The sequence below is a fragment of the Drosophila elegans genome, unplaced genomic scaffold (assembly GCF_018152505.1).
Source record: "Drosophila elegans isolate 14027-0461.03 unplaced genomic scaffold, ASM1815250v1 contig_183, whole genome shotgun sequence".
In the NCBI taxonomy this organism is placed as follows: domain Eukaryota; kingdom Metazoa; phylum Arthropoda; class Insecta; order Diptera; family Drosophilidae; genus Drosophila; species Drosophila elegans.
In genome coordinates, this window is record NW_024545550.1 from 13502518 (window position 1) to 13530175 (window position 27658).

The 27658-nt window shown below is 47.5% G+C and overlaps 8 protein-coding genes across 15 annotated transcripts; 3 read left to right on the top strand and 5 right to left on the bottom strand.

Moving 5' to 3' along the window:
* Window positions 1–145: 145 nt before the first annotated feature.
* Window positions 146–9089, bottom strand: LOC108141487 (putative fatty acyl-CoA reductase CG5065). 2 transcript variants are annotated; one of them, XM_017264900.2, is made up of 8 exons: window positions 8904–9089; window positions 6093–6377; window positions 5598–6023; window positions 1167–1365; window positions 875–1114; window positions 678–809; window positions 490–615; window positions 146–439 (listed from the first exon to the last, which is right to left on the bottom strand). In XM_017264900.2, the coding sequence occupies exons 2-8, from the start codon at window positions 6370–6372 to the stop codon at window positions 322–324; spliced, it is 1521 nt and encodes a 506-aa protein (XP_017120389.1). In that variant the 5' UTR covers window positions 6373–6377; window positions 8904–9089; the 3' UTR covers window positions 146–321. The 2 variants fall into 2 exon arrangements, with proteins under 2 accessions (XP_017120389.1, XP_017120390.1); XM_017264901.1 differs by lacking the exons at window positions 146–439; window positions 490–615; window positions 678–809; window positions 875–1114; window positions 1167–1365 and adding exons at window positions 1447–1675; window positions 1736–1864; window positions 1923–2054; window positions 2113–2551 and having other exon boundaries at window positions 8904–9087.
* Window positions 9090–9897: 808 nt separating this feature from the next.
* Window positions 9898–11185, top strand: LOC108141521 (protein CDV3 homolog). Of its 4 annotated transcripts, none has more exons than XM_017264953.2 (4): window positions 9898–10211; window positions 10289–10371; window positions 10488–10752; window positions 10817–11185. In XM_017264953.2, exons 1-4 carry the CDS (start codon window positions 9996–9998, stop codon window positions 11069–11071), a joined length of 819 nt encoding a protein of 272 aa, XP_017120442.1. In that variant the 5' UTR covers window positions 9898–9995; the 3' UTR covers window positions 11072–11185. The 4 variants fall into 4 exon arrangements, with proteins under 4 accessions (XP_017120442.1, XP_017120441.1, XP_017120444.1 ...); XM_017264952.2 differs by having other exon boundaries at window positions 9899–10211; window positions 10814–11185; XM_017264955.2 differs by having other exon boundaries at window positions 9899–10211; window positions 10506–10752.
* A 76-nt stretch (window positions 11186–11261) lies between these two features.
* On the bottom strand, window positions 11262–12079 carry LOC108141522 (putative gamma-glutamylcyclotransferase CG2811). The gene is made up of 3 exons (XM_017264956.2): window positions 11660–12079; window positions 11489–11596; window positions 11262–11421 (listed from the first exon to the last, which is right to left on the bottom strand). Exons 1-3 carry the CDS (start codon window positions 11971–11973, stop codon window positions 11379–11381), a joined length of 465 nt encoding a protein of 154 aa, XP_017120445.1. The 5' UTR covers window positions 11974–12079; the 3' UTR covers window positions 11262–11378.
* A 123-nt stretch (window positions 12080–12202) lies between these two features.
* Window positions 12203–14030, bottom strand: LOC108141395 (troponin C-akin-1 protein). Its single transcript, XM_017264748.2, has 3 exons — window positions 13847–14030; window positions 12713–13032; window positions 12203–12639 (listed from the first exon to the last, which is right to left on the bottom strand). The coding sequence occupies exons 1-3, from the start codon at window positions 13859–13861 to the stop codon at window positions 12471–12473; spliced, it is 504 nt and encodes a 167-aa protein (XP_017120237.1). The 5' UTR covers window positions 13862–14030; the 3' UTR covers window positions 12203–12470.
* Window positions 14031–15109: 1079 nt separating this feature from the next.
* Window positions 15110–17495, bottom strand: LOC108141393 (wnt inhibitory factor 1). Of its 4 annotated transcripts, XR_005976993.1 has the most exons (6): window positions 17145–17495; window positions 16730–16894; window positions 16050–16661; window positions 15880–15990; window positions 15649–15822; window positions 15110–15579 (listed from the first exon to the last, which is right to left on the bottom strand). XR_005976993.1 is itself a non-coding variant. In XM_017264744.2 (4 exons), the coding sequence occupies exons 2-4, from the start codon at window positions 16469–16471 to the stop codon at window positions 15720–15722; spliced, it is 636 nt and encodes a 211-aa protein (XP_017120233.1). In that variant the 5' UTR covers window positions 16472–16894; window positions 17145–17495; the 3' UTR covers window positions 15590–15719. The 4 variants fall into 4 exon arrangements, 1 of the variants encoding a protein (XP_017120233.1); XR_005976992.1 differs by having other exon boundaries at window positions 16050–16894; XR_005976994.1 differs by lacking the exon at window positions 17145–17495 and having other exon boundaries at window positions 16050–16902.
* Window positions 17496–17501: 6 nt separating this feature from the next.
* LOC108141392 (LHFPL tetraspan subfamily member 2 protein) lies at window positions 17502–18949 on the top strand. Its single transcript, XM_017264742.2, has 3 exons — window positions 17502–18468; window positions 18529–18642; window positions 18693–18949. Exons 1-3 carry the CDS (start codon window positions 18063–18065, stop codon window positions 18833–18835), a joined length of 663 nt encoding a protein of 220 aa, XP_017120231.1. The 5' UTR covers window positions 17502–18062; the 3' UTR covers window positions 18836–18949.
* LOC108141391 (dnaJ homolog subfamily C member 21) lies at window positions 18869–20793 on the bottom strand. The gene is made up of 2 exons (XM_017264741.2): window positions 20122–20793; window positions 18869–19993 (listed from the first exon to the last, which is right to left on the bottom strand). The coding sequence occupies exons 1-2, from the start codon at window positions 20725–20727 to the stop codon at window positions 18980–18982; spliced, it is 1620 nt and encodes a 539-aa protein (XP_017120230.1). The 5' UTR covers window positions 20728–20793; the 3' UTR covers window positions 18869–18979.
* Window positions 20794–20868: 75 nt separating this feature from the next.
* Window positions 20869–27631, top strand: LOC108141389. Its single transcript, XM_017264738.2, is given in 9 exon segments — window positions 20869–21852; window positions 22034–22224; window positions 22226–22321; window positions 22380–23301; window positions 23380–23932; window positions 23996–24418; window positions 24480–24674; window positions 24732–25414; window positions 25474–27631. Coding segments are annotated over 8 exon segments (3243 nt in total). The 5' UTR covers window positions 20869–21852; window positions 22034–22080; the 3' UTR covers window positions 25701–27631.
* The last annotated feature ends 27 nt before the right edge of the window (window positions 27632–27658 follow it).

Consider the following 27658-nt stretch of genomic DNA (forward strand, 5'->3'; position numbering starts at 1 on the left):
GGTTTCTAATTTTGGATCCAATTTTCAGAAATTTTAAAGATCTAAAATTCAAACGTTGGTTTTATATTTTGGATCGATGTTCTTTGCATTTTAATGATGTAATTCATTTCAGTGCTAGCCCCTATTTATTTAAAAAAAAACAAGATTTATGGTACACAAAAACAAAAATTTTTTTTATTTTACAATTAACACGACTTGCAAAAACAAGTCAACGTATACAAAACACCTGAATATATTTGACCTGATTTACAATAAAACCTTTTAAAGGCACGTGAACATGAAGGTGCGAAACAAAAAAATTAGCTTTTAAAGAACAATGGCTCATTTTCTATACAGGAGTCCGTTTGCAACCAAATCGATTATTCCCAGTTTCTGGGAAGTCCAATATAGAAGACCAAAAATTATAATGGTTTTGCAAGTACGATCCAGGACATACATGCTGCAATCAAAAGAGTTAAGTAAAAAGTAAAGTATCCAAATACTACATACAATTTTAGCTGTATGCGGGACTTAGGCAACGAGGTCAAGGGTTCCTTCATCACATACTGACGTCCACCCAAAATGCTGAGTTTCATGTACTCATGGTCGTCTACATCGTTGGTATTGATCTTAAATCTTTTCAAAACAACATTTTTGTGAACAACTTCAAAATAGACAATAATAGCGGCGAAGCTTACATCTTCCTATCGATTGCGCCCAGTTCCTTGTAGATCTGCTCAAAGTGTGAAGACTTGAAGTCCCAGCTGCGCGTTGTAAAGAACTGCAAAACCTCCAGACCCACAGCGACTTTTGTTTGTACCCGAATCATGCTAAAATGAAAGGAAATAAGGCGATCATTGTCTCAGCTCCTGTCAACTTCTCATAAACAGCATACAAGCGACGTTGTCCGAAGATTAGTAGTAGAAAGTCGATACAGTATGCCGGCAGCCACATAAACAGGACAGTGCAGATGGTGTGATAGAGTTTGCTGGAGGTCATATTACCATCGGGATACCAGAGTCCAACTTCGAAGGGGTACTTAATTCCCAAGTCGCGACCTACATCCATTATCCACTTCCATGTGCGTTTCTTGGCATCGTCCACGGTCAAATTGTATACAGGTATCTGGAGAGCTCTGCAACGACGGATTTACATCATATTTATATGGATGGCATAGCAGAACCTACCTCTTCTCAGCAAGACTGTTGTGGTAAGGTATTAAAATCAAACCGTTAATGGCGATGTCCACGGGTATGACTTCAGACTTAAGTTCACCATTGCAGATCATGGATCGGATGACCCCTTTGCCGGCGCCAATCAGGACTCCCGTAGGCCCGTTCATATTGTCCACCCAACCTGGCAGGGGCTCAGCAATAGCTGGAGTTACTGGGGGAACAAAGATCATGTCAGGCAAGCCCGTAAATTAGACTCTTGACGAGTGTGTAGGGGGAGTAAAACACGGGTCAGTGGCGATATACTCAACAACCTAAGATGATTTTTATTTGGGCTCAAAACCTCGAATATTTGTAACTAGAGCTAAGCTAAGTGACTAATTTATTGCCTGTGACCACCAAACCAACAAGATTCAATCGGGAACTGGACTCAGAATATGGCCAGCACCCCCGTCCACTTCAGGAGGTAGTAGAAGAACAGTCCCACGATGAGTGTCTTGCATACGATATCCACGACCCATTGGCTGGAATAGAACAATGATCCATGTAAGTTTGCTGCCAGCAGAGCTTTTTACCTATCTCACATCTTCATATGCACGCGCGCCCTGGGAATATCCTGTTCCTTCTCTTTGAGAATGAACTTGCGAGCTCCTTTGGCGCACTCAATCATGTACTCCTCCTCGGTGTCCTTGGTGTTCATGTTCATGTTAAAGCTAAACGATAGAAATTGCTTAAGTCCCTGTAAATGTTAAATAAATTAACAAAAATTACATAGCCTTGTCTTCCTCGTTAAGTTTGTTCCACAACGAGGCGTAATTGTCAGAGCGGAAGCACCACGCATTGAGCGTAAAGAACTGCAGGACGCCCAGACCCGTCGAGATCTTCTCTTGCACCCTCAGCATGCTAAATAAATTTAAGAATGACAACTCTTTTCCAGCAAGTTCAAGGCGCCACAACTTACAATCTCTTTTGGCCAAGGATCAGCATCAGGAAGTCCAGGAAGTAAGCGGGCAGCCAGTGGAACAGGGCCACGTTGAAGTTGTGGTAGTACTGGTTGGTCGTGACGCAGGGGTCCGGGTACCACAGGCCGGCGTCGAAGGGGATCTGCTTGTTGATGCGCTTGCTCATCTCCACCACGGTGCCCATGCACATCTTTCTGTGGTCCGCATTGGTAATGTTGTAGACGGGCACGTTGTCAGGACGCTTGGCCTGCTTGTTGAACTCGTAGGGGATGACGATCAGTCCGTTGATGGCGTAGTCCACGGGAATGACCTCGGCCTTGTTCTTCTGGTTCACCAGCACGGACCGGATCACGCCCTTGCCGCATCCGATCATCAGGCCAGTCGGTCCGTTAAGGTTGTCCACCCACCCGGGGAGCGGCTCGTATGCGGCCGGGGAGACTAGAAGGCGGAGAGAAGAGTGGCTTACTAGGAGAGGTCCGATAGGTACTCCAGCTGAAACCATTCTACATACCACGAGCCAAAGGATGATGGTCCCCGAAGCCGTATTAAGTGTGTTAATGTGTGTGTGGGTGTGGGTGTGGGTGTGAGTGTAAGTGGTATGGTGGAGATTAGGTCAAGGATTAGCCAAGGATGAGTGTGCGACTTTAGAATTTGTAAGGTAAAGGTAAAGTAAAGTTGTGTAATAGTTGTGTGGTTCTGTTTATGTTGTTAGTGTTGTCTCGCGAGCGGTTGCTCCTCTGCACTGGATCAACACTTGGACACTTGAAGCACAGACACATAAGCTCAGTACACAATCTTTTTATTTTCACATGAAACATAGATAATCACTTAAAGTAGATATGTAAACCTGATCCGAGGCCTCTCGTCGAGAGGCCCGAAATTGAGCCCCAAAGCGAACCTAAGCGGAGTTTATTTGAGAAATGCGCGCTAATGAAATGGGAATGGTCCGGGTCACCAGGCAGATCACTTAGACGCCCAGGAGACGTGCCACCAAACCGTAGGTCCAGTAGCACAGCGAGCCCACGATCAGCGTCTTGCACATACGGTCCAAGAAGTACATTCTAAAATTGAAAGGAACGAAGGTGGAGAGCTCAGAGATTGAGATCGGGGATCAGGGATCAGGGATCAGGGATCGGGGATCTGTGAGGCGGGGCTCGCTTACAGCTTCAGCTGGAGCCGGGCGCGCGGCAGACTGTCAGGCGACTCCTTCATCAGGTACTGCCGCCCTCCCTGGACGCACGACTCAATGTACATCGGAATGGTCTCCTCGGGATCCATGTCCATATTAAAGCTTTTGGGCGGGAACGATTGGTTTTAGGGTTGTCAACTCAGTAACACTCAGTAACACTACTCTCGCGGTACGTACTTTTTCCTATCCGCCTCGTTGAGCATGTCCCAGAGGGAGGAGTAGGCGTCCGACTTAAAGAACCAGGCGCGCATCGTGAAGAACTGCAGCACCTCCAGGCCCACAGAGATACGGTTTTGGACGCGGATCATGCTAAGGAGAAACGGTCAGGATCTAGGCCCACGAGCCGCCACAGCCGCAACTTACAATCGCTTCTGGCCGAGCAGCAGCAAGATGAAGTCGATGAAGTAGGCGGGGAGCCAGTGGAAAAGTACCACGTTAATGTTGTGGTGCAACTTGTTCGTGGTGATGCACCCGTCCGGATACCAGAGACCCGCCTCCATGGGGTACCGGTAGCCAATCTCCTTGCTCATCTCGATCACCTCGCCCCACTGCATCTTGCGGTGATCGGCGCACGTGATGTTGTACACTGGCACCTCTGCCGGCCGTTCCGTCAGTTGGGCGAACTGGTAGGGGATCACGCACAGCCCGTTGATGGCGTAGTCCACGGGGATCACCTCGGACAGGTGGCGCGTGTCGATCAGCATAGAGCGTATGACGCCCTTGCCGGCACCCACCATAAGGCCGGTGGGTCCGTTCAGGTTGTCAACCCATCCCGGCACGGGCTCGTATGCCGAAGGCGACACTGGGCGGACGGGATTTGAGTTCAGGCTGGCGGGGATTGGGATTCGATTCCCCGTCCAGCAGTTCCGGGGATCAGGCGGATGCGGGGGCGGGGGTAAGCGGGGGGCTGGTTGGCGTTGCTGTCTTCTTCTGTTTTCATTGCATGCTCATTGAACTTTTTGGTCAATGACGACGGCGTTTGTGTGCAGTGGTTGATGTAGTTTGTAGTTGGTAGTTGGTAGTTTGTTGTTTTAAGCAATGTTTTTACATGCCGAGCCATGTAATCGGACTTTTTCTTTTCAAGCACTGTGGTTGTTGTGGTGGTGGTTGGTTGCTTTTAGCTTGGCCAGATATGTTTTGCCTCTGCTGTGGTTCATGTGCGGTGTTTGTATTAAGAAGCGCGGCAAGCGGGTGAGCCCGCCACACAGAGTAGGACGCGGGATCAAACCGGTGGCGATGTCATAAAACACTCGGAAAGCGTAAAACACTTGACAAATTAGCGAAAAGCGTCAAGAAGCGGCTTAAAACTGGCACCAAAGCATCCCACTCCCTCATGTAGCCATTCATAAACATCTGCTAAATCTGCTTAGTTTCGCGAACTTAGCGGGACTTTGTTAGCCAGTTAACGAACGAAAACGCAACCCGTGCCTATATTGACTGTATTTATTGATTATTTGCCGAGCAAAGCGGGTCACCACTGCCTTGAACCTACAACTGCTACAAACGAGACAGTTAGCTGCTTCTCCCGACTCGTCATTCTCATCATTCAGCTAGCCTATCTTAAGATAAGTTCGGAGGGAACTGTCAGCGGAACGACCTATTTGCTGAGAATCTTAATCGGGTCTTTGAACTAATTTCAGTTTCACTTATTTTAACAAGCTATACTAGTACACTCACAACAAATATAATCTGCGGCATGTACTGTATAAAACAGACTTATTTATTTAGCTACCCTTCTATTTTAAAACATTTTTCTTCACTTTTTATTTATTGTTTCTTTTACATGTTCAGAGAGATAGGAATGTTTGACTGAGTATAACTGTTATGTAAGATACCCATTATTTCCCAAAAATACTATTAAATTACCCCAAAGCTTTAATTAACAATTGAATAGCTTTAACAGGTTTCTGGCTAATAGTTTCTCTATTTCCTATAAATAACGACCTTTCAGGTTGGCCGAAAATAGCTAATAGAAAAGTTTAATTGACTGCCAGCCCAGACAGACGTTTCGGCGGAGACACTTAAACGACGCCAGGTGGCCGAAAAGAAATAAATAATAAGCAAGCAAAGATATAGCCATAGACACAGCCACAAGGCAAGATAAGCGGAGGCGCACGATTAGTTAGCAGAGGGGACTGGCGGCAATTGCAGTCTCCATTTCGACGCGAAGCAAGCAAGCAAACCCCCAAATAAGAAACATGGGGAGTTAATGACTCAAATAATTCATTCGAATCGGCCGCAGGCCAAGCAACATGGAAAGGAAACACTGGGGCCGGGGGTCAAAAGGTCACTTACCGATGCTGGGACGGGCGATGATGACGGGCATGGACTCGTAGTGGTCGCGCACCAGGAGCTCGGCCAGTCGCTTGGAGTAGGTGTAGGTGTTTGGGTGCGGCTTTAGCAGGTCCGGCGTGATGGCGTCCAGGGTCTTCACGTCCATCCACTCGGCCAGGCGCATGAGGTCCTCGGGCTTGTGCGGGAACTCGTACACCTTCTCGTACATTACCTCTTGGTCGCAGTTGCAGAAGGCCGTGGACAGGTGGATGAAGGCTTCGAGCTGCTTCATCTCCTTGGCCACGTTGAGGGCGCGTCGGGTGCCCAGCAGGTTCATGTCGATGGCGTCTCGAAGGTTGCCCTCCAGCTTGAGTGTGGCCGCCATGTGGAACACAATGTTGGTGTTCGCGGTGACATGCTTCAAGCTCTCGCCGCTGAGGCCCAACTCTGGAAAAACGGTGGACGGAAGATGCTGCTGCCTTCAGAGGGAACGGCAATGAACTTTTCGGTACTTACGGTCAAAGGTCACGTCGCCCTGGTAGATGGTCACCTTCTTGAGCATCTCCGGACGCTCGTCCTTGATGCGTTGGAAGATGGGCAGCTTGAACATCTCCTCCAGACGCGTTTCGGGGGCCTTTCCGCGCTTCGGGCGGCAGATGATGATCACCTCCTTCAGCGAGTGGCAGGAGTAGAGCAGCTTTTCCAGCAGCACCTTGCCCATGAACCCGGACGCTCCAGTGATGAAGATCGTCTTGTCCTTGTAGTACTCCTGCACGGGTGATAGATCCGCCGTCATATTGGCTGCAAAGAGAGAGGGGTCAGAGTGAGTTAGCACACCTTCGACGGATTGGGAATGGAAACGGCAACGGAGTGGCGCAAAAAGCATTCCGGGAAAACGATAACCAGTCAAAGAAAAAACTAGTGGTTGTGGCAACAAGTGGCGCAAGCTGTGCTAGAAAACTGGAGCTCATTCTGGCCACGCGTGCCCCTCTTGCCACATATGGAGTCCAACTTTAGCAAGCTGCAACCTGCCGCAAACTGGTTTCCAGTTGGACTTTCGGTTTCTATTTGGATTTTCGATTGCGCCTGTGGATTCGCATTTCTTTGCTTTGCTGACTTATGCAACGGCCCGGGGTAGCTGGCATCGAACCCGTCTAGCATGCCAGGTTGGCTTTATATCGCCCCCTCCTCCGAGTCGGAGATTGTTGCAAGTATTTGTTGCTCAATCTGCATGCGGCTGGCCTGGCCTGGCTTGGATTGGATTGCAGCCCCGTTTCACTTGGCCACATCTGCGCGGCAGTTTCCAATTGTGCCTTGCACTTTGGCCATGTCATGACATTTCACGCAAGACTGAGCCATTATTATTTGTTTACCTACATATTGATTCTGCGGCTCGACTGTGTGTCACACCCACCGCAAGCATAACCGAATCCATGACTGTATCTTTATCCGCAAATGTTTACCTCCTCCAGCATAGCAGAGCTGGCGATTATAGAAATTGCTAGGAGGCATGACGCGGCAGCTCCACCCGCACCTTGAACTACAAGCTCTAGATTACCTGGGCAACTTTTGGGGTTCACATTACTTGGCCAACTGGCGTAATCCCTCATCTCTTGGTGCCCACCTTTTGGGGCTCGTTACTTAGCCCCAGTTTCGGGCTTTATGGCCAATTAAACCGCGTCCGCCATATGTGTGAAAAAGGCAAGAGCAGCGCCATAGCCCGAGAAACAACTTAAGATCGCTTGCACTTATGCAAGGCTCGGAATACACACATTGAGCCAAATTTTGAGAGCCGGGTCGGCCAAGCTGTCAAACCCGAAGCCATGAACATAGCACACACACACACACACCCAACTCCGCTGAAACTGAACTAAAACAACGAAGCTTCATTTGGTTGGATGCAAACGAAAGACTTAGGCAACGAACTTGATCCATTTAAAAACGGAAGAGGAGAAAGCTGAAGGGGAACTTAGCTAACTTAGCTTAACTAACACTAAGCGCTAATAGCAACTTAAAAGATTTATCAAATTCTAATCGCTATTTTCAATAAAGTGTGTCCCTTTATACCTTTAATAGGAAACAAAAATGTAGCTATTAAGAATAATTCATACACTTCATCTGAAAGAGTTATACGATTAATAAGCATCAAATAAGATGCTTTGTCATTTTAAAAATTCACATTTTGAATTTACCTTTCCCGTAATTGTTAAGTTCCTGTTATTTTTCAAAATCTCCTAAGTTATTGCGCAATGGCAAAAAATGACCCTATTCAAAACGACAAGACTTTATTTTATGTTATTTGTTTTCCTCCTCCGTTTTGTCATATTTTATTAGAGCCCAAACCGGTATGTCAGTTGTAAGTAGAAACATTTTCGAATCTTTAATTAGCTTGAATGTAGCTGTGTTTATCGACGGTGTGTTTCTCTTGTTTATATATTGCCATTTTTTGTTGTTGCAACTCGATTGCGACCTCAGAACTGGCTAACGATGATGGGGGACCATTAAAATTTTCCAATGCAAAGTGCAACCCCAATCTGTCTACCGTTAATAGAGCCAATGCAATGTGATCGACGGACTGCCCCAATCTGTCTACCGTTAATAGAGCCAATGCAATGTGATCGACGGACTGCCGACGAATCACTGACCCCTTTTCTAAGTGATCACTACGGTGATGTAAGATGGAGAAGAGCCGTGGCTGTGTGGAGGATCATTAAGAAAGCCACTTGAGGCTGAGACATTAAACCATGAAATCGAACAAATTTTAAATGTTTGGCAATTCTTCCATTCCATTGCCCATTTGGCCTTTGGTCGCGCAGTCTCACGAAAAATTTAAATAAAAACAAAAAACCCCCCTCAATATGTAAATAGCTTTTGTATTGGATCAACATTGATACAAATGAGATTTAGCCAAGACACATAAAATTAACAGTGAGCCGAGGCTCAAATATATGCAAAGGGCCAAGCCAAATGACCGAACTCGAAGCGGAAATTGTAAAATATCGGAATACCCAAATATCAGATTCATCTTTTTGCCAGCCTGTGCGACAGGTCATGGCACAACCCTGACATGGAAGCGGGTTCACGAGCGTATCTCAGACGCAGTCTCAGTAGGGCAACCACTTGATTACGGCACGATATGAATCTAGAGGGGCATGCCTTTACAATCCCCAATTAAATGCTTCGCTGGGCAGGTAAATGCCTCGAATTGCAGCCTAATTGCCCCGTAAAGTGAACAGCCAAAGACAATGCGGCAATCATAAACAGAACCACTGGTCGATCTTGTAGAGAAGATGTTTTGACTCCAGCGCCGTCAAGTGCTTTAATTACCTCGAGTATTTGGGATTCTCTTCAACTAAAACGTTTGCAGTATTTTTATCGAACTCGTCACACGCGCACGCGAATATATGCGAGACTATAGCGGACTGGATCGGCTCGAATTGAAATTGAATCGTATCGAGATAGTGGAGGAATCGACCCGATGTGCACGACGCTCGAAAGAAGACTGAACGCGGCCAGCCAAGTGCTTGTCAATATGAATGGATTTCGGAGTGGGCCAGCCGCGCTCTGGGATGTGGTAAACCGAGCCGAAACGAAGTTATATCCACTAGGTGTTGGTACAGACATAAATATCTATTAGCTTGGCTAATCTAGGCGGAACTGTCTGGCCCAAGAGGCTGAGACTGGGCCGAGTACTGGGCCAAATAGTTGTCTTTTAGGCACTTGGCAAGCCCGGGACGAAACAAAGTGCGAGTCCCAGGAACACCTTAAACCTATTTGGGGGACAATTAGCTCCGCCATTTGAACAACTTGTTTTGGCTCTGGCTCTTTGTCCCGGGTTTGATATATTGGCATCATAATGGATGCAAAATTAGCCACGGTTGGACTTGGTTTTCATTACACAATGGTCCAGCTTCGCATTCGAAGCCATCGCTACAATTTCCATTTTGCTTGACTTAATTAGGTGGTTATCAATCTCCTATGCAAATAATACGTTGCCCAATGTCGCGAATACTGGTAATCAATGCAAAGTCTTTACTGTGATTTTTGCAAACGCTTAATTATGCACATTGCCAATGTTGTTGCAAAAAATTAATTTCTTTGAATCAGGTCTGTTATTAATGTAATTTTAAAAAGTCCGCCAACAAAATCGATAACGATAAGGATTCGATACCGACAAGATATCGACGGGTTATTTGTAAAGACATTGGAGAAGCATTCCGTCCAACCAACAAACGGAAAGGTATTCAATTAAATATGTGTCGATTGTACTTACAAAAATGTATACAATAAAAATTTGTTGCGATGCTGCAGCCCTGCACGCCTATCGATATACTCGCAGCCCTGGAACAAAAGGCGTGCAGAGTTGTTCTCCAAATTTCCTGTCGCGAATCTTTATTCATTTATAATTAATTGCAAGCCATGGCCGAACTGGACGATTTCTTCGCGAAAAAGGACAAGAAGAAGTCCAAGAAAACGACCAAGTTCGTGACCGCCGACGAGCTGGTGAAGAGCCTGGAGGACGGCAGCAAGCGCGAGGTGGTCAAGCCAAAAAAACCCGAGCCAGTCGCTGGCGGCGTGGCAGTGGTGGGCGAAAACGAGAACAGCGGCGGCACCAATGTGCCAGAGTCCGCCCCGGTGAGTCTGGTGAAATTAGCTGTCGATGTCGATGTCCGTGTGCCACTTATTTACAAGCCCACTCTCACTAATTGCAGCCCGTCGAGGAGGAGTGGAAGGAGTTCGAGGAGGAGCAGCGCAAGGACTACAGCGGCCTGAAGATCGGCCAGCTGAGCACCATGTGAGTTTTCGTCGAATGCCCGAATGCCGTTCAAAGAGCGCGAACAAAGGCCACTTTCAGTTGTTGAACTTTTGATTTCACCCCCCGCATATGTTGCGCAAACCCGCTCTATAAAGCTCTTCGGCCCATTCCAGAACCGCCCAGGAATCCGAAGAGGCGCGTGCCGCTCGGGTGCCCTCCTCCGCTCCGGACGGCGGCAGCTACGACGACGATGACGAGGACAGCAATGGGTACGACAACGCGGACCCAAGCAAGGAACGCGTCGGGCACGGACCCTGGAAGAAGGTGATCCCGGCCGAGGAGGTGATGCAGATCCCTGTGCCGGTGGAGGTGGAGAAGCCCTCGTCCAAGACCTACGTTTCACCCGCGCTACGCTACAGCGTAAGTAAAGAGATGTACCCGATTACAAGCAGAATCAGTCTAACCCTTGAATCATTTGCAGCAGCAGGCCGGAAGCGGACTGGGAGGCGGCTCTATTGGCGGCGCCATGCGTCCACGACGCGCCGCCCCCGACATTACCAACACCGAGTTCTTCCCCACGCTCAGTGCGGCGCGTCCGGAGGAACAGCGCAAGAAGAAAAACGAACCCGCCTTCGAAGAAGTCCGTCACGGTGGCCGCTTCCAGCGCGTGCAGGAGTCCACGACTGCCCCTGTGGCGGCCTCCAACCGATTCCAGTCGCTCGACGACGAGGCCAGCTAGGTCCTGCCCCTGCCAACGGTGCTGCTGCTGGCCACGAGGTTCTACCACGCTTTCTACCACAGTGTCCGCTGCCGAGCTCAAGTCATCCACGGGTTCTGGCTCTGCGCCAGCACATTCAGATTTTCTAGGCTTTTTGATTCATCATACCTCCGTCACTGCTACTCTTACCCTAAACCACAAACTACTATTGTTCATTTCGTTCTGCATTTTTGAAGTATGGAATCAATGTAATAGAATACGAATAATAGCCATGCGTTGAAATCCGTTTATAAACGTTACTTTTTTATAAGCTCTCGTGTCCCGCGTCTCACTCATCCGTGGCCAAGTCCTCTGGGCTGCTGTTCAGGTAGCTGTAAGATCAGGAGGAATCTGCGTCAGTAAGAGAGATCTTCTCTGGCCGGAATTGTGCGCACTGACTTCTCGCTGTACGGCTGTTCCGGCGTGTTGTGGTACGAGGCTATCAGCTTCTTGGCCAGCATCTTCTCCGGGAAGTTGCGGATGAGATATACCCAACACTGGATGTTCCTACAAAGAAAGCACTCCTTTTGATTAACGCTCCATCTGGCAGCAATGCCCGCCCCCTCATACTCATTCTGTTCCGTCAATATGGCCTGTTCCTCGCGATCGTAGTACTGTGGGTAGTCTTCCAGCTGGTCCAATTTGCCAAACATGGCCACGTCCACCTCGTAAATCTCGCCTTCTATGTGGTTCCCCTCGCCCGGGCGGGCCAGCAGGAAAGGAATGTTGTAGCGGGTGCCCACCACCAGGGGAAACTTGGCCGCCGTCTTGCCCCTTCCCAGAAACCGGGCCTGGCCGTTCTCCTTTTTGGTGAGCCAGTGGTGGTTGGGCTCCCCGCGCTTCAGCGTGCCGTACACAAAGACCCTCGACGCCATTCTCAGCATAACCACTGCACTTCCCGCCGTCGGGCTTATCAGTTTCGATAAGTATAGTGCTTCTTAATCTGCCCTGAAGATTGCCCAGTCGACGTAACCCGCCCGCTCTGCTTCTTGCTGCCATTCGCACCGAATCTTGCTTCTGTACACCGCGAGAAACATAAAACACTCGATGGTGGAAAAGTACCAGACAGTAGCTTGATATTCCCATGCTTATGTAAGAGATCCGAACCGCCAGTTACTATGAATTGCTTCAGTTTATTGGCTTTGTTTGTCGAAAACTATGAAATTACAAACTACACTCGCTAAAACCTAAATAATGCGTATGGTACATATCAGTGTTCATATATCACTGCCAATATATGCGCGTATATATGGATCAGTACAGCTGCATCTGCAGGTACGGTCTAGAAATGCAACTACGGTAACATAAGAATAGTGGCCGGGCTGGGCTGTCCAGAGCACATCCAAACATTTAAGGAAACGGGGAGCCACAGCTTAGGCTTTTAGTTCTGGGCCTCGTAGGTGAGATCGTCCTGGGCCGGGTGCTTGTGGGTGCGGCGGTGGCGCATGATGTACGGATGGGTTGTGGAGTTCTCGTATCCGGACAAATAGCGTAGGCTGAGCAGGTTCTCCGGGTACTTCTGCAGCAGGTACACCCAGCAGGGAACGGTTCTGAAACAAAAAGAAAAATTATCAGATCAGTTCGTCATATGAGATGGCGTCAGCTCCCACAAGCAATGCCTACCCCTCGCCCACTCCAATGTTCATGTCGTGCATTTCCCGCGTGTAGATCTCCTCGCAATCCTCCAGGTTGTCTAGGGAATTGAGCATGCGGTCGTCCACCTCGTAGATCTCCCCGGTTACGTAATAGCCCACTCCGGGCTTGTTGAGCAGGAATGGAATGTTGTAGCGGGTGGCGATCACCAGCGGCAGCTTTTGGGTGGTAGTGGCCTTGCACCAGAATTTGGCGTATCCATTGCCGGAGCTGGCCAGGATGGAGTTGCTAGGCTGTCCGTACTTAAGGGCGCCGTACACGAAGAGTTTGCTCAGGGCGGATGAGACTTTCTACGGAGAGAAAGGTGTGGTTAGTTAAGAAATCTGATAAAGGCGTTCAAACAGGCGGTATCTGATGTCTGCCACATTAGTATCAATCAATTGCCTAGCTTATCAGGCATCTGAATATTTTGCACTGGCAAAGCCCCCCGCAAAGTTCTTGATAAGGCGACTCAGTTTGTGATTATAGAGGTTCTCAGCGTTTATTTATAAAATCCGAACTGCTTTCTGGGTACAGATGGGATGGTCCTAACCGGTTCCCTGCATTAACACTTGTTTTCTTTTTGTATGGCTGTTTCGGTTATTGTTGCTAATAAAGCGTTTTTGGGGCTGTCGTGCGTTCCTCACAAACTGCGCATCAGCTACGCCTCCATCAGGTACACATGTATTTACATATAAATCGAGGAGTATGTGCGCGTGATTAAGTGCACACATAAATAATTGCTTAAATCGGTCTAATCATTGCAGTAAATGGAGAACACACGCAAGGCGGCCTGTAATCAATGTCATCACAACTAATAGACAAGCGGTTGCACCGAAGCATCTTGACAAATCCGCTTACATAACCCCCAGAACAGGCGGCAACACAAAGATGTGTGTACACATGTATGTACATATGTTCGTACGCGTTCTACCATAAAAACTATATAAATTATCTGTCTGATTTGCAGTATGTTTTAACTTCCTTTTTTTAATGATGAACTAGATTTCCCACGCTTTCCATTCGGGGTTGCCCACTTGCCAAGGACGAGGGAAAAAAGGATGCACACGTACATATATGTATGCGCAGACACACACACGGCGGTGCACTCCCGATTTCGCTTACCTTTGCTTGGCCCATTTTTTCCTGTTTCTTTTATTTTCTGGTCGAACCGCCTTGCAGATAATTAAAATTGCAAATTGCTGCAGTTAGCAAAAGAGAAAGAGTACTGCGGTATTGGGATGGGTGCGCAGGAGCTCCAGCGAAAGACACAACCGCGCCGATGGACAGCAAAACTCCAACTGAAACGCGATGGAGAACAATCGGACACGGACACGGGTGCTGTCGCTGTTGCTGCTGTCGGGCACAGTGGAACTCATCTTTAGAACTTGGGTTGGGAAAAATGTTTGATAAATTTGTAATATGGTCATATTCATTTACTTAAGCTCGTTAGATATTAAGAAACATATATTATAAATTGATTTCTTTAGACTTTGCTAATAAAACAAATCGGGAATCATAAGATTATATAAAACAGTTCTCCGAATAATAAATAACAATATAAATAAAATATTGTTATTTATTTAACCTCTCTTTCTCCTTAATGGAGAGTTATTGGTCAGATGTTCTAGGGAAAATAAAAAAAATATTTCCAAAAACAAATTTCTACCTGCCCACTGTGAGACGTTGCCAACACCAAGAGGCCCGCCTCCCATGGAACAACAAAATTTAAAACAAAAACACGCCACACGCGCAAAGCTAAAAATGCCGCCTCTGTCGGCGTCGACTGCGCTGCCGCTGCCTTTCTTTGCTCTAGCTTTATCTAAGACATACCCTCTACAGCGGGGTGTGGTGAGGGTCAGTTGAAATACCCCAATTTTGATAGGCCCCGCAAACATAAATACTACAAAATTCGTGGCTTATCGGAGAAGCAGCTGAAAACTGAGAGGAGCCCTTGTGGGGAAACACCCTCTTTAAGGCCAAGCTCCCCTTTTGAGAACCCTCGAGGCATTTGTTTTCGATGGCGACGCCTCTGGGGAACACGTACGCATTTTTTGCCTTCTTCGATTAGCTTTTTTGCTTCGCGAATCTGATGACGATCGGATATTCATATATCTGTGGATAATTTATTTAAACTAATAGCGACGGGCCTTCTATGCGACCGATCTGTTATAAACAATAACAAAGTCGCTATGTAAGTCAACAACAAAACCAGTTGGCCAGCTCTCTTCCGCTCTTAAAGACTTTTCAGTGCTCTTCCACTATTCCCCTACAGAGGTAAGGCACATCTGTTTCCGCAAACAGTTGAGACTGGAAAAAATTCAACATCTACATCAATTAACCACATTAAATCCATTTTAAATATTTAGTGGGTCGATGTTTTTTTCATGCTTATTTATAAAAGTTATTATTTTAAGCATCTATTTATCTGCTGTTAATGGAAAATGTATTTTGTTTAAGTATTTTTTATGTATCCACAGGTCTACAGATAAATATTGGTTTCTTTTTTTTCGCACGTTTTACCAATGTAAGCAAAAACTATGAGTTGGTACATTTATAACAATTAAACAGTTTTCAAATTTATATTTGATGTCTCCATTAATTTATAGTTTAATTTGTTTACTTTTTTTGCACGTTTTACTAACGTGAAGAAATTGGTTGGTGCATTTATTAAAGTTGTTCTTTCTATAATCAAATCTTATACTATCAACGTAAACTCGAGTTACAGGACCCTCTTACGTTACCTCAATCCTTACAATGATTTTACATTGGCAGATTAAATGAAAAGATAACTGAGCTTCGAAAAGAGTTCAGTTAGTCTTTATCTCTCAACTTATGTCGTGTATGTAGCCTGAGATCTACATAAATACAATAAATTAATCAAAAACTATTCATAGTTTTTATAACGAATCCTATTTTAAACAAACCTCAGGCCATTTAACCGAAACATCAGCTTGTCCTAAAACAGCCCCTCTGGCTTGCAGATGGCCTTACAAGGTCAATAGTCCCTGGAGCAGATTCCTTTGCGAGCATAATGGTGGTGTTTGTGACGGCAGGCGCACAAGTTGGGAGCGAAGCAGTAGGCTTGGGGTCCGCAATTGCTGGGAGGAAAATTGTATGATAAGACCGGCGAAGTATCAACGAGCAAACTTACTTACTGATCACAGATGGGCATACATTGATGTCCGTGGAGCAGACTGGCCCTTAATTCGTAGCCCTGGGCACAGATACACTGGCCGTCGGAGGAGCAGCTGCCATGGGTGCAGCGCCTGCGGTTGACACCGGATATTTACATCTTTATCCATGGTCCCACATAGCTCCTACTCACCCGAGACATGGGTCCAGCAGTCGGGCCGCCCTGTGACGGCACTTTTGGGACAGGGGATCGAAGTAATAGTGCCTGTCATTACGGCACACACACAGGTCGGGGGCAGCGCAGTAGCCACCGGCTTCACGACATCCAGGGAGGCACTCGGCGGCACAGACCAGTCCGTCCGGATTCCCGGCCATATACTGATCGGCACAAGGACAGGGTCCGTCCTCGAAGCAGACCCCATCCCGGCACACTATGTTGCAGCGCCTCACGCACTGGTGGGTGTTGACTACCAGCATCTCGTAGTCCGAACACAACGGCGGAGGCTCGTTGATCTCCCAGTAGCCATAGTCGTAGTAGTAGTGGCCCTGCACCAGAATGCACAGCATCAGCAGCTGCAGAAAGACCATCCGACGCGGCATCTTGGTCAATGGCATATGATCTGCACGGCGGATTCTGTCCCGCCAACGAGAGTGAGAGTGAAAGTGCTTTTTTTCGCAGGCGGAGCAATTTGTGTGCGGATCTCATTACGGCCTCGATCACGATCGCTGTGTACAAACAGAGTGCGGATGACGCAATGGACCCCAGCGGACGCGGCCAACTGATAACCGCTCGACCGGCGATCGTCTAGATCGCAATTACACATGATCAGGGCATTTGCATCGATCCAATCGGTCCGACGTTGCATTACTCACGAATTCGTGGGAGGGGTGGCGCTTTGAGTCTGGTGGGGACTTTTTCGATCGGCGATCGCATCCAACTCAAACGTGTGTGCAGAGAGCCAGGGAGAGCACTTTTGGGGACCGATTCTGGAATGTCTGGATTTCCACGCTCTCTATGTTGCGGCGACGACGACCACACTGCAAAAAGTAAGTTTGAATATTTTTCATTAAAGACCAAAATTGTTGCCCATTCCTAAAGGTAAACTTTGATTACCATTTGTTTGTTTAAAAACAGGTTATGCTAGGGCCGAAAAAAGTTGAAAAAAATAATACTGGATATTTAATTGGTTTTACTATATTTAGTATAGTTCTACAAAGTAATGTTATTTCACTACGCAGTAGTTCCGAGATATAAATTTAAAATATATTAAAGCACAATGATACGTACCTGATATCTGTATTGACAAAGAATTGCAAGTCTTTCTTAAAAAAATGTAAATAAATAAATTATTATTATTAATATGATTATTCAAATTACTTTGCAAATATTAAGAAGTTATACTTATAAGATTTAATTCAATATATATTTAGCGCTTTAAGTCATTTTTACTTTTTAAAATACGTAATACAATCACTCAAGGTTACAAACGTCTCTCCAACCCAATTCTTCCAGTGCTGCGATCGGGGCCTGGCTCTGTCTGCGTCTGGAACTGCAGCTGGCTTTAATGGGCCGCCCCATTCATTCAGTCGGTCGATGTCGGCGAGAGATGACGCAGTGGGGTAACGGCAGCGGACACGGCGACGCCTGCGCGAACGGAAATCCAGATCCAGAGAGTGGCACAAAGTTGCCAAATATTCGCTTGGGGGACTAGCGAAAACGCCATCGAGGCAGAGTTCTATCTTCGCGGTTCTCTTTCTTCGCTTCCACGGCGTCTACGAATTGAGTACTTAACTGCCAACCGCGAACTGGGCGGTCTACGCCCTCCTCCCGCCTCGCCCCGCTCTCCCTCATTTCCCCCAGCCACCATCACCCTCCGTGCGCGTGTGAGTGGGGTGAATAACATAAAACAGACGGCAGAAGGCAAACGGCAAACGGCGAGCGCATAACAGCGAACGGCGAAAGCATAAAATAAACAATTCCATTTCGGGCTGGTCAGCTGGGAGGAAGTTCTGGCCCCCGCGCTGCTGGTGGTGGCAAGCGGTGCAGTGGAGTAGCGGTAGCGGTAGTGGTGGGTGTGGGATGTGCGTGCCCAGACAGATCCGCAGCGCTTAGAGTCTATTATCTATCCGGCCAGTGCTGACGCGTTGCGACTCCCAATCGACGGATTGCTGAATCTTTGAACTCTGGCAAATCTCAAGCATCGAAATGTGCTACGTTATCATCACCAGTGCCAGTCTGGTGTGGTTCCTCTGCTCCCTGGTGTCGGACATGCTCGTCGCAGTGGCCCTGGTCACGCCCAAGTGGCTGGTGGGCCCCGCCCAAGCCATCAACTCCAGCTCTAACCCCCATCGCCAGTCCTCGGTGGGCATTTACACGCGCTGCAAGGTAATGCAGGAGGGGGGACTATATCATTGCGGACGCTTCGACTTGGACGGACTGGCCACGGATAGCAACGTTTACCCCGGAGAGTGGAAGGCAGCCATGTTCTTCGCCTCGCTGGGATGTAGCCTGCTGTCGGTCACAGTGCTGCTGACTTTGCTTACCTGTTGTCGCCAGTCGGCCTTTGGGAAGAGCATCCACAACATGACGGCCTGCGCCCAGGTGGTGGCAGGTAAGAGCCTAACGAATCCGTTCACACCGTCGGCACTGCAGTTATACTTGCAAATTCCAGCAATAAGCGTGATGCTGGCCCTCTTCCTGCATCCGATAGGCTGGGGGGCGCCCCGAGTTCAACGGCTGTGCGGTCCAGATGCAGAGCCTTTCTATCCCGCCGACTGCAGCATAGGTACTTGAGTGAAACTCCCTGTTGAAGCGAACTAAATCTAACCCCCACAGGAATCTCCTTCTACTGCGGAGTCATCGGCGTACTCCTCACATTCGCCGCCGCCGGCATCAGCCTCAAGGCGGAGTCTTCCAACATGCGCACACGCGTTTGCAGACGAGTAGAGGCGGGCAGCAAACTGGTCTGCATTCCGTAGCTGGCTCCAGATGCATTGAGCACAACCTCCGACTTAGAGCGAGCATACTTAACTTCATTCTTGAATTAACTTTAACATTAGCATAAATAAACGACTAACATTTTACAATAGTAATATAGGGTGTGGCTGGATTTTCCTTTGGATCTACTTGTTCCGCTTGCCCTTGGATTTGCCCGGAGGCTTGCCCTCGACATCTGGCTTGGCCTTGGGTATGTAGACGCCGTGGTTCGTCTTCTTGAGGTGCGCAAACAGCTTGTTCTTAGAGTCAAAAATTAGCCGGCAGGTGACGCAGGTGTGTTGCGGCTTGGTGGGATCGAGATCTTCATCTCCGCTCTTAGAAGCACTCGTGGGAATCGCTTTGGACTCGTTTGGAATTGGTTCCGGAGCCGTTTGATCTGCCGGTTTTGCCTTGCTAGCAGCCGCCTTTTTGCTTTTGCTTTTCCTGGCACCCTTTTTGCCTTTACTCCAGTCTTCATCCTCTGATTCGCTAATGGCTGCCTTGAGGTCTATGGGTTCTTCAGGTCCATCGCTGGCTTCTTCCTCCACTTGCTTGGCAGCTGATTTCCTTGATTTTTTGTTCTTTTTGTTGCGCTTGCTTAGCGTAGATACCTCTTCGCTGGACAACTGTGCCTCATCAACTTGCAATTCACCCAGCGACTCCTCCACTCCATTTAAGCTGTCTTCGTGAGATGCATCGTTGAACGCCTCCTCCTCTTCCTCCATCTCCTGACATAGTCGCTCTACATTATCCCTGTGCTTCTTGCTCTCCTCGTGATTGGCCCGTGCCTTGGCGTTTTTAAATGTCTTGTTGCACGCCACGCAGTACAGATCGTCCACGTATTCCACCTCGAATTTATCGGCCTCCGGATCAATGTCATCCTCTGAGTCCTCGCCAACCTCTGCGTCCTCGTCTTCATCTGTGTAGTCGTCCGAATCGCTGCCGTACTGCTGCTCCAACTGCTTCAGCTGCTCTTCGTAGCCCTCATTAAACACTTTGTTTTCCCTGACGGCCGCCAGTGCCTCCTGGCGCTTTCTCAGCTGCTCCTTGCGCTTCTCCTCCTGTTTCAGGCGATTGGCCTCAGCCCGCTCCTCCAGAACTCGCCTGTAGGCCTGCACTCTGCGATCCCGCTTCCGCACAAAGTTTACCAAGTTTCGAACCTAAGAAAAAGTAGGGAAAAATTAGGGCTACTAAAAGCGAGTTTTTAAAATTTAAAAGGTTAATAAACTGTTTTAAGATTAAAAACTATATTTTAAGAAGTTGTTTATTTTTGGGGATCAAATCTCACCTCTTCGTTGCGCTCCTTACGAGCAGCCTGGACGATCTTCTTCATCTCCTTCTCCACTTTACGCAGGATAAAGCGTTCCTTGATCTCGCGCACATCGTAAGGGCACAGCCACTCGTAGGTCTTCCTGGTGCTATAGGCCTGCCAGAAGGCGTAAAATGGACCCACAACCTCCTCGTAGCTGCTGTGTGCGTGGCCAAAGTCCGGCGCCATCCCCAGACGGTCGTCCTCGTCCATGAACTCCATGTCCTCCAGGGCAATCTTCACAAAGACGTCGGTGTAGACGCGGTAGAAGCCCTGTTCGTCGTCGCCGTAGCCTTTGTAGCAGGAACTGGTGAAGAACTGGAACACGTCCAGGCAGTTCTCCGCGTACTCAGAGTTCTTGCCGCGCAGGATCTGCTCGCGGTGATTGTCGTACCAGGACCGCTCCTGTGGATCAGAAAGCACCTCGTATGCCTGCTGGATCAGCTGGAAGCGCTCCTTGGCCTCCGCCAGGCTGTCGGGATTCTTGTCCGGGTGCCAGCGCAGGGCCATTTTGCGGTACGCAGTTTTGATGTCCCCATCCTTGGCGTCTCGTTGGAGCTCGAGCTCCTCGTAGTAGCAGCGCATGTTTTCTTGTTCTAACAAATAATTTTGACAGCGCTCAGCTGGGAATTGGCAAGCGAAGTCTATTATCGATAACCCCTCACAAATGCGTGGATGGTGCCAGTGTTGAACAGCGCTGCAGCGAGAGATTCAATTCCGTAATAAGTAGCTTACTTTTGGGGCGAAAGCAATAAATCTGTAGTTTTACCGGGAAAATCTATTTTAAAACCGGAATCAACGCCATTGTTCCTGAACTTAAGCTATTCATGTATTATTCAAAAAGTAACGGTCAGTGGCATATCCTTAACGCGGTAGTCCTTGATACCTGTCGTCATTAGCTTTTTCCCCTTCGACGGCGACGGACGTTTTCCTTCCGTTGGTGTCCGCGCATCTTTTGTTCACTTAATCCTGTCGCACGCTTTTCACGCTACCACCGAAGTTTACGCATCGCATACCCATACACAGCTACAAAAATAAAAAGTCAAAGCGCGATAAATTCAAGTGAAAAGCGACATTTTTAGGCCAACACAACTTGCAGTTTTTCCAGAATCAATTGTGCTTTTTTCCTTATAATTTGCGAGAACAGTTTCAAATAATTTGCATTAAACACAAATATACCAATATACCGACTGGAACCGAAACTCGAATATTGCCAATCTGCCATAACAATTCAAACAAAGTGCCAAAATATCGTAAAGCATTCGACTCTGTACCCGAAAAGGGAAATAGCTCTACATAAAATTTACAGTTACGTGGGATTTACAGTTAGAGTTACACACAGACAACCCACACAGGCTCACCCACTCCTGCTCACACGCACACAAAGTTACTTCACCGCACAGCTTGAGTTCGTTGGGTGGTGGCGGAAGGGGAGGGGAGGGGATGACCCCAGTCCTTGAAGCATCTCGGCTTACGAACAACCCCCAACAACATTGGGTGCGTCGATACTCGGTCTGAACGTAACGGAGAACGGAAAAAAATAACCGTCAACAAAAAACAAACAAACACTGGAAGCCGACGCTGTCCGAGTGTGGGTCTCGTTTCTGGTATAGATTTACCGTTCTTTTGTGCATGTGTGTGTGTGTGAGCGCCACAAAAAAAGGAGGCGCAAAGGATATTATGCCGTTGTCAGCCGCATTTGCGAATAAGGTAATTTCGCATAAAATTCCAGCACAAGCCCCCTCCCACACAAACTATACAAAATGCTTGGCTTTTGTGCCGACATAAATGGATTTCCTTATCAGCGCAAAGAGGTCCCAGGAGTCCGCTTTGTTCTATTGTTGCAGCTGAAATGCATTTGCCACTCGCCTAATGACCTTTTCCCTTTCAGCTACTACAATCCGTCCACTTTGATTAAGACTAGATATACCTACCACCATGTTTGGATCCAAACTACGCTCCTGGATGGAGACGCACATCGTGCGTCCCCGCAAAAAGGGCAGCAAGCACAAGCAGGCCGCCTCGGAAGCGGGCAGTTCCTGCTCCAACCACTCCAAGAAGGCGGGCACCCTGCCCCCGCAGGGGGAGCAACTTGACCAGTCCGGTCCTGACCAGCAGCGGGAGTCACAGCATCGCTAGTCCGGTGCGACGACGTGAGGTGTCGCCCATCCAGTGCCACGTAAGTGGGAGCTTACGGGAGAGTTGACAAACTGCTTACGTCTGTCTTTTTTCCGTAGCCACCCAGCCGTCGCTATGGCTGGCAATCCCCTGACGAAGACTCGTACGTCATAACCTCGCCCAAGTCGGACAATCTGCTTTACGCCCCGCACTGCTATCAGTCCCACGTGCTCCAGCAGCAGCCATCGCATCACTTGAGCGTCCCAAACAGCAAGGACAACTCCTGCACCGACAAATCGCCCATCAGGGTGAACTGCTCCTCGTCATCCATATCGTCCTTGTCCTGGTCGACAGGATCGAAGGAGCCTTCTTTTGGTAAGCAAGCTGCTGTGAAGGAGCAGGCTTTAAATGGGGAGTACCACATTCCACCTGAGGAGGAGGTGGAGTACGAAGAGGTTGGCGCTCTGCTGCTGCGACCCCCGGCACTCGTTCCAGCGGACCAGCAGCGCCCGCAGTCCGAGAACTTAAGCTCTGTGCGACTGATCTATGAGGAGGAACCCAGGCAAAGCAACAACCATGTCCGATACGGTCGCTTGCTACCCTCCAAGCTGGTTCAGCTTGGCGAGTCCCTAGACAATTTGACACCTCCGATTCCACCCGCTCCGCCAGCAGTCTCTCGGATGCGAACTCCTCGGGGAATGCAGCGCAGCAATATTTTACCGGGACCCCGGCCCCACAGCTTGCCCTCGCCGGAAAGCGCCTACTCCACGGGATACTCCACCGATGGCACATCGCCGTGCGCCGCCAGCAACTACAATCCACCGGAGTACTACATCAATATGCGATCGGGAACCCACTATTTTCCAAAGAGCGTCAATTCGCTGGCCATCGAGGCGCAGCGCTACAAGTTTGGCCTGAACCGCATTGAGGAGATGTCGCCCATGGATCCACTGCCCAAGAGTAACTTTGCAAGTTGCAATCATGGCATTGAGTCGTCGCCCAGTCCACTGGCCTTGAGGCAGCAGCCAAAGATTTTTGAATGTAAGTTTGGGTGTTCTTAGCCGGCCCGTCGGCAAAATTAGCATTTAACCCACTGCTCGTTTATCCCCCTATTTGCAGCTCCCTCACCAAGACAGCGCTGTCGTATAAGAACAAATCCCTGGTACAACACGGGAGAGCACTTGCCAGCCTCCGCTGGCTCCACTCGCATTGAGCAGGATGCCACCAGCACCACCTCTACGACCTCGTCGGGCATTAAGTCGAGCAATGAGCTGGAAGTTCCGGCGGCCAAAACAACAGCAAACAAAGCAGGAAAAACAGCCACTTGTACACCAACCCCCAACGGCCGAAGCACTCCCAGCAAGTCGGCCAGAGTGGCGGGTGTGGGCACTTTTGGGGGTGGGGCTGTTGGCGCACCTGGAACTGGGGGCGCTTACGAGTCCGAGGGCTCTTCTTCGTCGACTGAAGTGGAAAATCTGCATGCACCACATACCATAAAACGACGACACCTGGAGCAAGCGGAGACGACAACAACTTCAGCTCCTGTGGCAGCTGGTGGAGCTGGGGCTACCACTACCTCCTTTGTGCTTAGTGATGACGAGGCCACCCTCAACGAGATGATTGGGAAGTTTGACGAAAGCTACATTTATGAGAAGGAGACTGACATACTTAGGTAAGCTGCTGTAGTCCTTAACTGCTTCCCAAGTGGTCGGCTCATTTTCCGTTGGTCTTTTAGCAGCGATTCGGATGTCACCGACTGCTGTGCTTCGGAGCTGGATACTGGACAGGACGCAGGCGATGAGTGCGACACGGATGAGTTATTGGACATTGACTTTATAGACACTTCATCCATGCAAGAGGTGGTACTTGACCGCCACGATCTGTCGCGCAATTTGGGCAGGTGCCACTACTATTCCAATCAACCCATTAGTCCCGGAATAAAGCGGAAGGCTTCAACACGCTCTCGACGCAAGAGTGGCCAGGAAACGGGTGAGAATTCCCAACAGCATCGACGTAAGCGGTTTTTCAAGACGCGCAAGAAGAGTAGCGAAAACCACGAAAAGCTTCCCTCATCACCGCTATGTGAGCCTCGCGGCTCTCGAAGTGTGGGAGGCACACCCGTCTGCTTGCGACGAAATTTGCTGGGTCGAAAGGAGAGGTAATAAAGATTCTTCGATTTTGTATATATGGTGTATACACATATGGTGTCTTATTTACAGGATCTACAAGACTTCACCTCTGTCAAACCGCTCTAATTCGCTGATATTTGGCAGTATCAATGAAAAAAACACACTTACCGTTGCAGAGAGCGAGAAGGCTCTTTTTAAGGCGGACTTGGAGGCTGATAGAAAGTACAAACAGCTCATCATGGAGGCCGAGTCCCTGCTTGAGTCCTTAAAAAACAGCTTGCAAAGGTGAGAAAAGGTTTTTTCTTTACATTCATAATAAATTAATTTTTCTCTTTTTAACAGTATCCCCAGGGACACACCAGTCGCCAGTCCGAGGCGCTTGAATCCTTTGGCTAACAAGCGCGTGGAGATGCTGAAGAACAGCGAAGTGGACTCCAAGAAACAGGCGCCGGCTCAAAACTCTCCTCCGCTGGAGCATGAGTTAGCCGCAGCGATCAATAGGCGCATAGAGATGCTAAAGTTTGAGACTTCTTCTGCTGCTTCGCCGCCCAACAGTCCGAAACTTGGACGCTGCAGCCCTCGCAAGACGCACCTGACAAACTTTATGAACCAAAATGCTCCGCCAGAGCTACCGCCACGCAAGATAAGCGGCAGCACTCTCACTGCTCCACTCTCACCTCAGCTGCAGCTAAATGGAAGGCGTCTGCAGGAAAGTCCCAAGGGCCATCGACGCACTATGATGGTGACTTCCACTTCCAGGACCACAACTACGGTGATCAGCTTCAACGGCAGCGATTCGGAGATGGAGTGCATTGCTGTGGAGGATATTGGCAATCACAACTACCTTCCGCAGCAGCATTCCAAGCCGAAAATCAAGCAGGAGGTCCCAATCAATACTAAACTGTTGGCAGAGTCGCAGATTAACAACAACTTCTATTGCCCGCATAGTGAGCCCTTAAAACGCAAAGTGTACAAGGGAAGCTCTTCGTTCGAGCGAATAAAGAAGAACTTTGACTTGGAATTGGGTGAGTACTTGAGACGTGTAGTGTTTCCGTTTCCTTTGTCTAACAAAAATAAAATACAGATGCAAACGGACGGAGCAAGTCCAACGAGCGTTCGCAAATTAAGCTTTCGGCCCCCGTGTCGGCCAAGAGCTCTATGCAAGACGTGACCGTTGACGAGGCCAAGGGCCAGGCAACGGCTGGTAGAAACTGCAAGCAGCAGCTCATACTGAACACCATTGTCGATCTAAAGCGCAGCTTGGAGCATCAAAGCCATCAGCTGAATGGCCTGAATGTCGAACAGAACTGAGTGAACAAACTACTAAGGCTAAGATCACTATCATACTTATTCATAACGCATTATTTAGACATAAAATAGCTCGTTAGGACCTAGGCTAACAGTCCAACCGAATCCCTCAGACTAGACACGAAAACTGAGCGCAATAACTTTCTTACTAATAAGAGAAGACGATTATTTACACATTTGGCCCAATACTTAAGGGCCGCAATTGGAAACATGGACTGGTGCAGAAAGTTATTAGGAAATATCTTTAGCATGTAGCAAATTGTTTTTGATGGAGTTTTTATATAATAATCGTAGACATAACCCAGATGTTTAATTTATTTGAAATGTGTTGAAATTTTTAATTTTTAAATGTTTAGTTTCGTAAAGTACGTTGATATATCATAGATCTTAGTTCAATCATATCAAACGGTTTTTATATTAAGCGTCATTCCGTTACTATAGATAAGTTTAAGTTTGTTGTTTGACTTTAAGAACACTATGTTTTAAAAACACTTCTCCATTTTTAAAGATATCCTAGAGTTGTAATTTTTGTTTAGTTTGGATGCGCCAAGCTAAACATGTGTTTAGAACACAAAATCCTTGGCGTCTCCAATGCAACTATCATACAACCATAGCTTGAATACGTTGATATTAATCACTATATTAAACTACATAAGTCAATAACTGGTAATATTTCTTAGTTTTTTATCGAGCGTGTTTGTGTGTGTGTGCGTTAATGTGGAACAAAAATTCATTCTCATTAATGCATTTCTTACATGAATTTTGCGTATACTTAGAACACTAAATTTATGGCTAGACTTGGTAGAACATTTTACTTAATCAGCATTATCTCTAAAGTATTCAAAAGTAGTGCTTTAAGTAAACCATATTACTATCCATCCAAAAGAAATTTTTTTAGCAAAATTGTTTGTAGATTAATGAAAAAATCATTGTTCGGTTTCCTTAGCTAAGTTGATAACGAAGATTGTGTTTTTAGCACTAGATATGGGATAAATCTAGTCTATATTGAATTATATTTCGATTGGTCAACATTAATTTAAAATATGTTGTATTGGTAAGGTTTTTAATGATTTCCAAACGGAGGTGAATTGGTTGTAATTTAAATTAATTGACTCAAGTTATTTTGAATTATGTATTGTGTTGTGTACTCAATTTATATGCATATAGGCTATGTAGAACCTACACAGAGAATACATAATTTAAGTCAATAATGTAACGTGATAATAAACTTAATGAAAACCCTAGACCAAAATCGAACAAGATCCAAATTTAAAGGGGATCCGCAGAGTAGTAAGTATAAAGTAATTGCATATATCGTAACAGTTTGTGGTTTATTGTTTCACACCTGTGTACTTTGTAGCTTTGCGTTCTTGTTTCTCATTGAAATTAAAATTGCAATTAGTTTTCGTTTTCTCTTACGTAGTGCCTGCTTTTAGAACCCCACGGCAGGAGGGGTAGTGGAGCGGTATGCTGTGTTAAATTTACTTAATTAGTTTCACCCGCGACGCGACACTTGAACATTGAACGGGCACGGACCGCTGGCCCTGCAAGCGAAAGACGCAAGCCGCGAATTCCAAAAATCGAACTCGATGTTGTGAACTTTAAATGGGCTGCCAATGCGTAGTTAACGGCTTGGGCCTGCAGCTGTCGTGGTAATTTATGCGCCCTAGATTCCAAATATTCAATTGGCTTTCCGATTAAAGCGACCTTAAGACAATCCAACGAGCTTTTGATATGATGACTTACAAACGGCAACTAAGGAAAGACTGCAGCAGACTCACTCCCAAGACGGGGACTTACATGTGTTCAGGATGGGCGAAAACCCAGTACCACGTGTGGTATGAGTGATATTAACAAAAACCCTATCAGCCGACACATACAATTATCGAACCCATGTATTTTAAACGTCAATAAAGGACCAATATTTTGAACTACCTCCTATCTTAACTGCTCTTTCGTGC

Excerpts from the sequence above, each read along its gene's own strand:
- LOC108141487 (XM_017264900.2), bottom strand. The coding sequence starts at position 6,372 with ATGACGGCGGATCTATCACCCGTGCAGGAGTACTACAAGGACAAGACG. Across the intron at positions 1,366-5,597 it reads CATCGCCCGTCCCAGCATCG|TAACTCCAGCTATTGCTGAG; the intron begins GTAAGTGACCTT and ends TTGTTCCCCCAG. Across the intron at positions 616-677 it reads GGCGCAATCGATAGGAAGAT|ATTTAAGATCAATACCAACG; the intron begins GTAAGCTTCGCC and ends TGTTTTGAAAAG.
- LOC108141521 (XM_017264952.2), top strand. The coding sequence starts at position 9,996 with ATGGCCGAACTGGACGATTTCTTCGCGAAAAAGGACAAGAAGAAGTCC. Across the intron at positions 10,372-10,487 it reads ATCGGCCAGCTGAGCACCAT|CTCTTCGGCCCATTCCAGAA; the intron begins GTGAGTTTTCGT and ends CGCTCTATAAAG. Across the intron at positions 10,753-10,813 it reads CACCCGCGCTACGCTACAGC|CAGCAGGCCGGAAGCGGACT; the intron begins GTAAGTAAAGAG and ends AATCATTTGCAG.
- LOC108141522 (XM_017264956.2), bottom strand. The coding sequence starts at position 11,973 with ATGCTGAGAATGGCGTCGAGGGTCTTTGTGTACGGCACGCTGAAGCGC. Across the intron at positions 11,597-11,659 it reads ATATTGACGGAACAGAATGA|GAACATCCAGTGTTGGGTAT; the intron begins GTATGAGGGGGC and ends CTTTCTTTGTAG. Across the intron at positions 11,422-11,488 it reads GAACAGCCGTACAGCGAGAA|CTACCTGAACAGCAGCCCAG; the intron begins GTCAGTGCGCAC and ends CTGATCTTACAG.
- LOC108141395 (XM_017264748.2), bottom strand. Across the intron at positions 12,640-12,712 it reads AACATTGGAGTGGGCGAGGG|AACCGTTCCCTGCTGGGTGT; the intron begins GTAGGCATTGCT and ends TTTTTGTTTCAG.
- LOC108141393 (XM_017264744.2), bottom strand. The coding sequence starts at position 16,471 with ATGCCATTGACCAAGATGCCGCGTCGGATGGTCTTTCTGCAGCTGCTG. Across the intron at positions 15,991-16,049 it reads CTGCTGGACCCATGTCTCGG|GCGCTGCACCCATGGCAGCT; the intron begins GTGAGTAGGAGC and ends TGTCAACCGCAG. Across the intron at positions 15,823-15,879 it reads TGTATGCCCATCTGTGATCA|CAATTGCGGACCCCAAGCCT; the intron begins GTAAGTAAGTTT and ends TTTTCCTCCCAG.
- LOC108141392 (XM_017264742.2), top strand. The coding sequence starts at position 18,063 with ATGTGCTACGTTATCATCACCAGTGCCAGTCTGGTGTGGTTCCTCTGC. Across the intron at positions 18,469-18,528 it reads CTGCGCCCAGGTGGTGGCAG|CAATAAGCGTGATGCTGGCC; the intron begins GTAAGAGCCTAA and ends TGCAAATTCCAG. Across the intron at positions 18,643-18,692 it reads TCCCGCCGACTGCAGCATAG|GAATCTCCTTCTACTGCGGA; the intron begins GTACTTGAGTGA and ends TAACCCCCACAG.
- LOC108141391 (XM_017264741.2), bottom strand. The coding sequence starts at position 20,727 with ATGCGCTGCTACTACGAGGAGCTCGAGCTCCAACGAGACGCCAAGGAT. Across the intron at positions 19,994-20,121 it reads GTAAGGAGCGCAACGAAGAG|GTTCGAAACTTGGTAAACTT; the intron begins GTGAGATTTGAT and ends ACTTTTTCTTAG.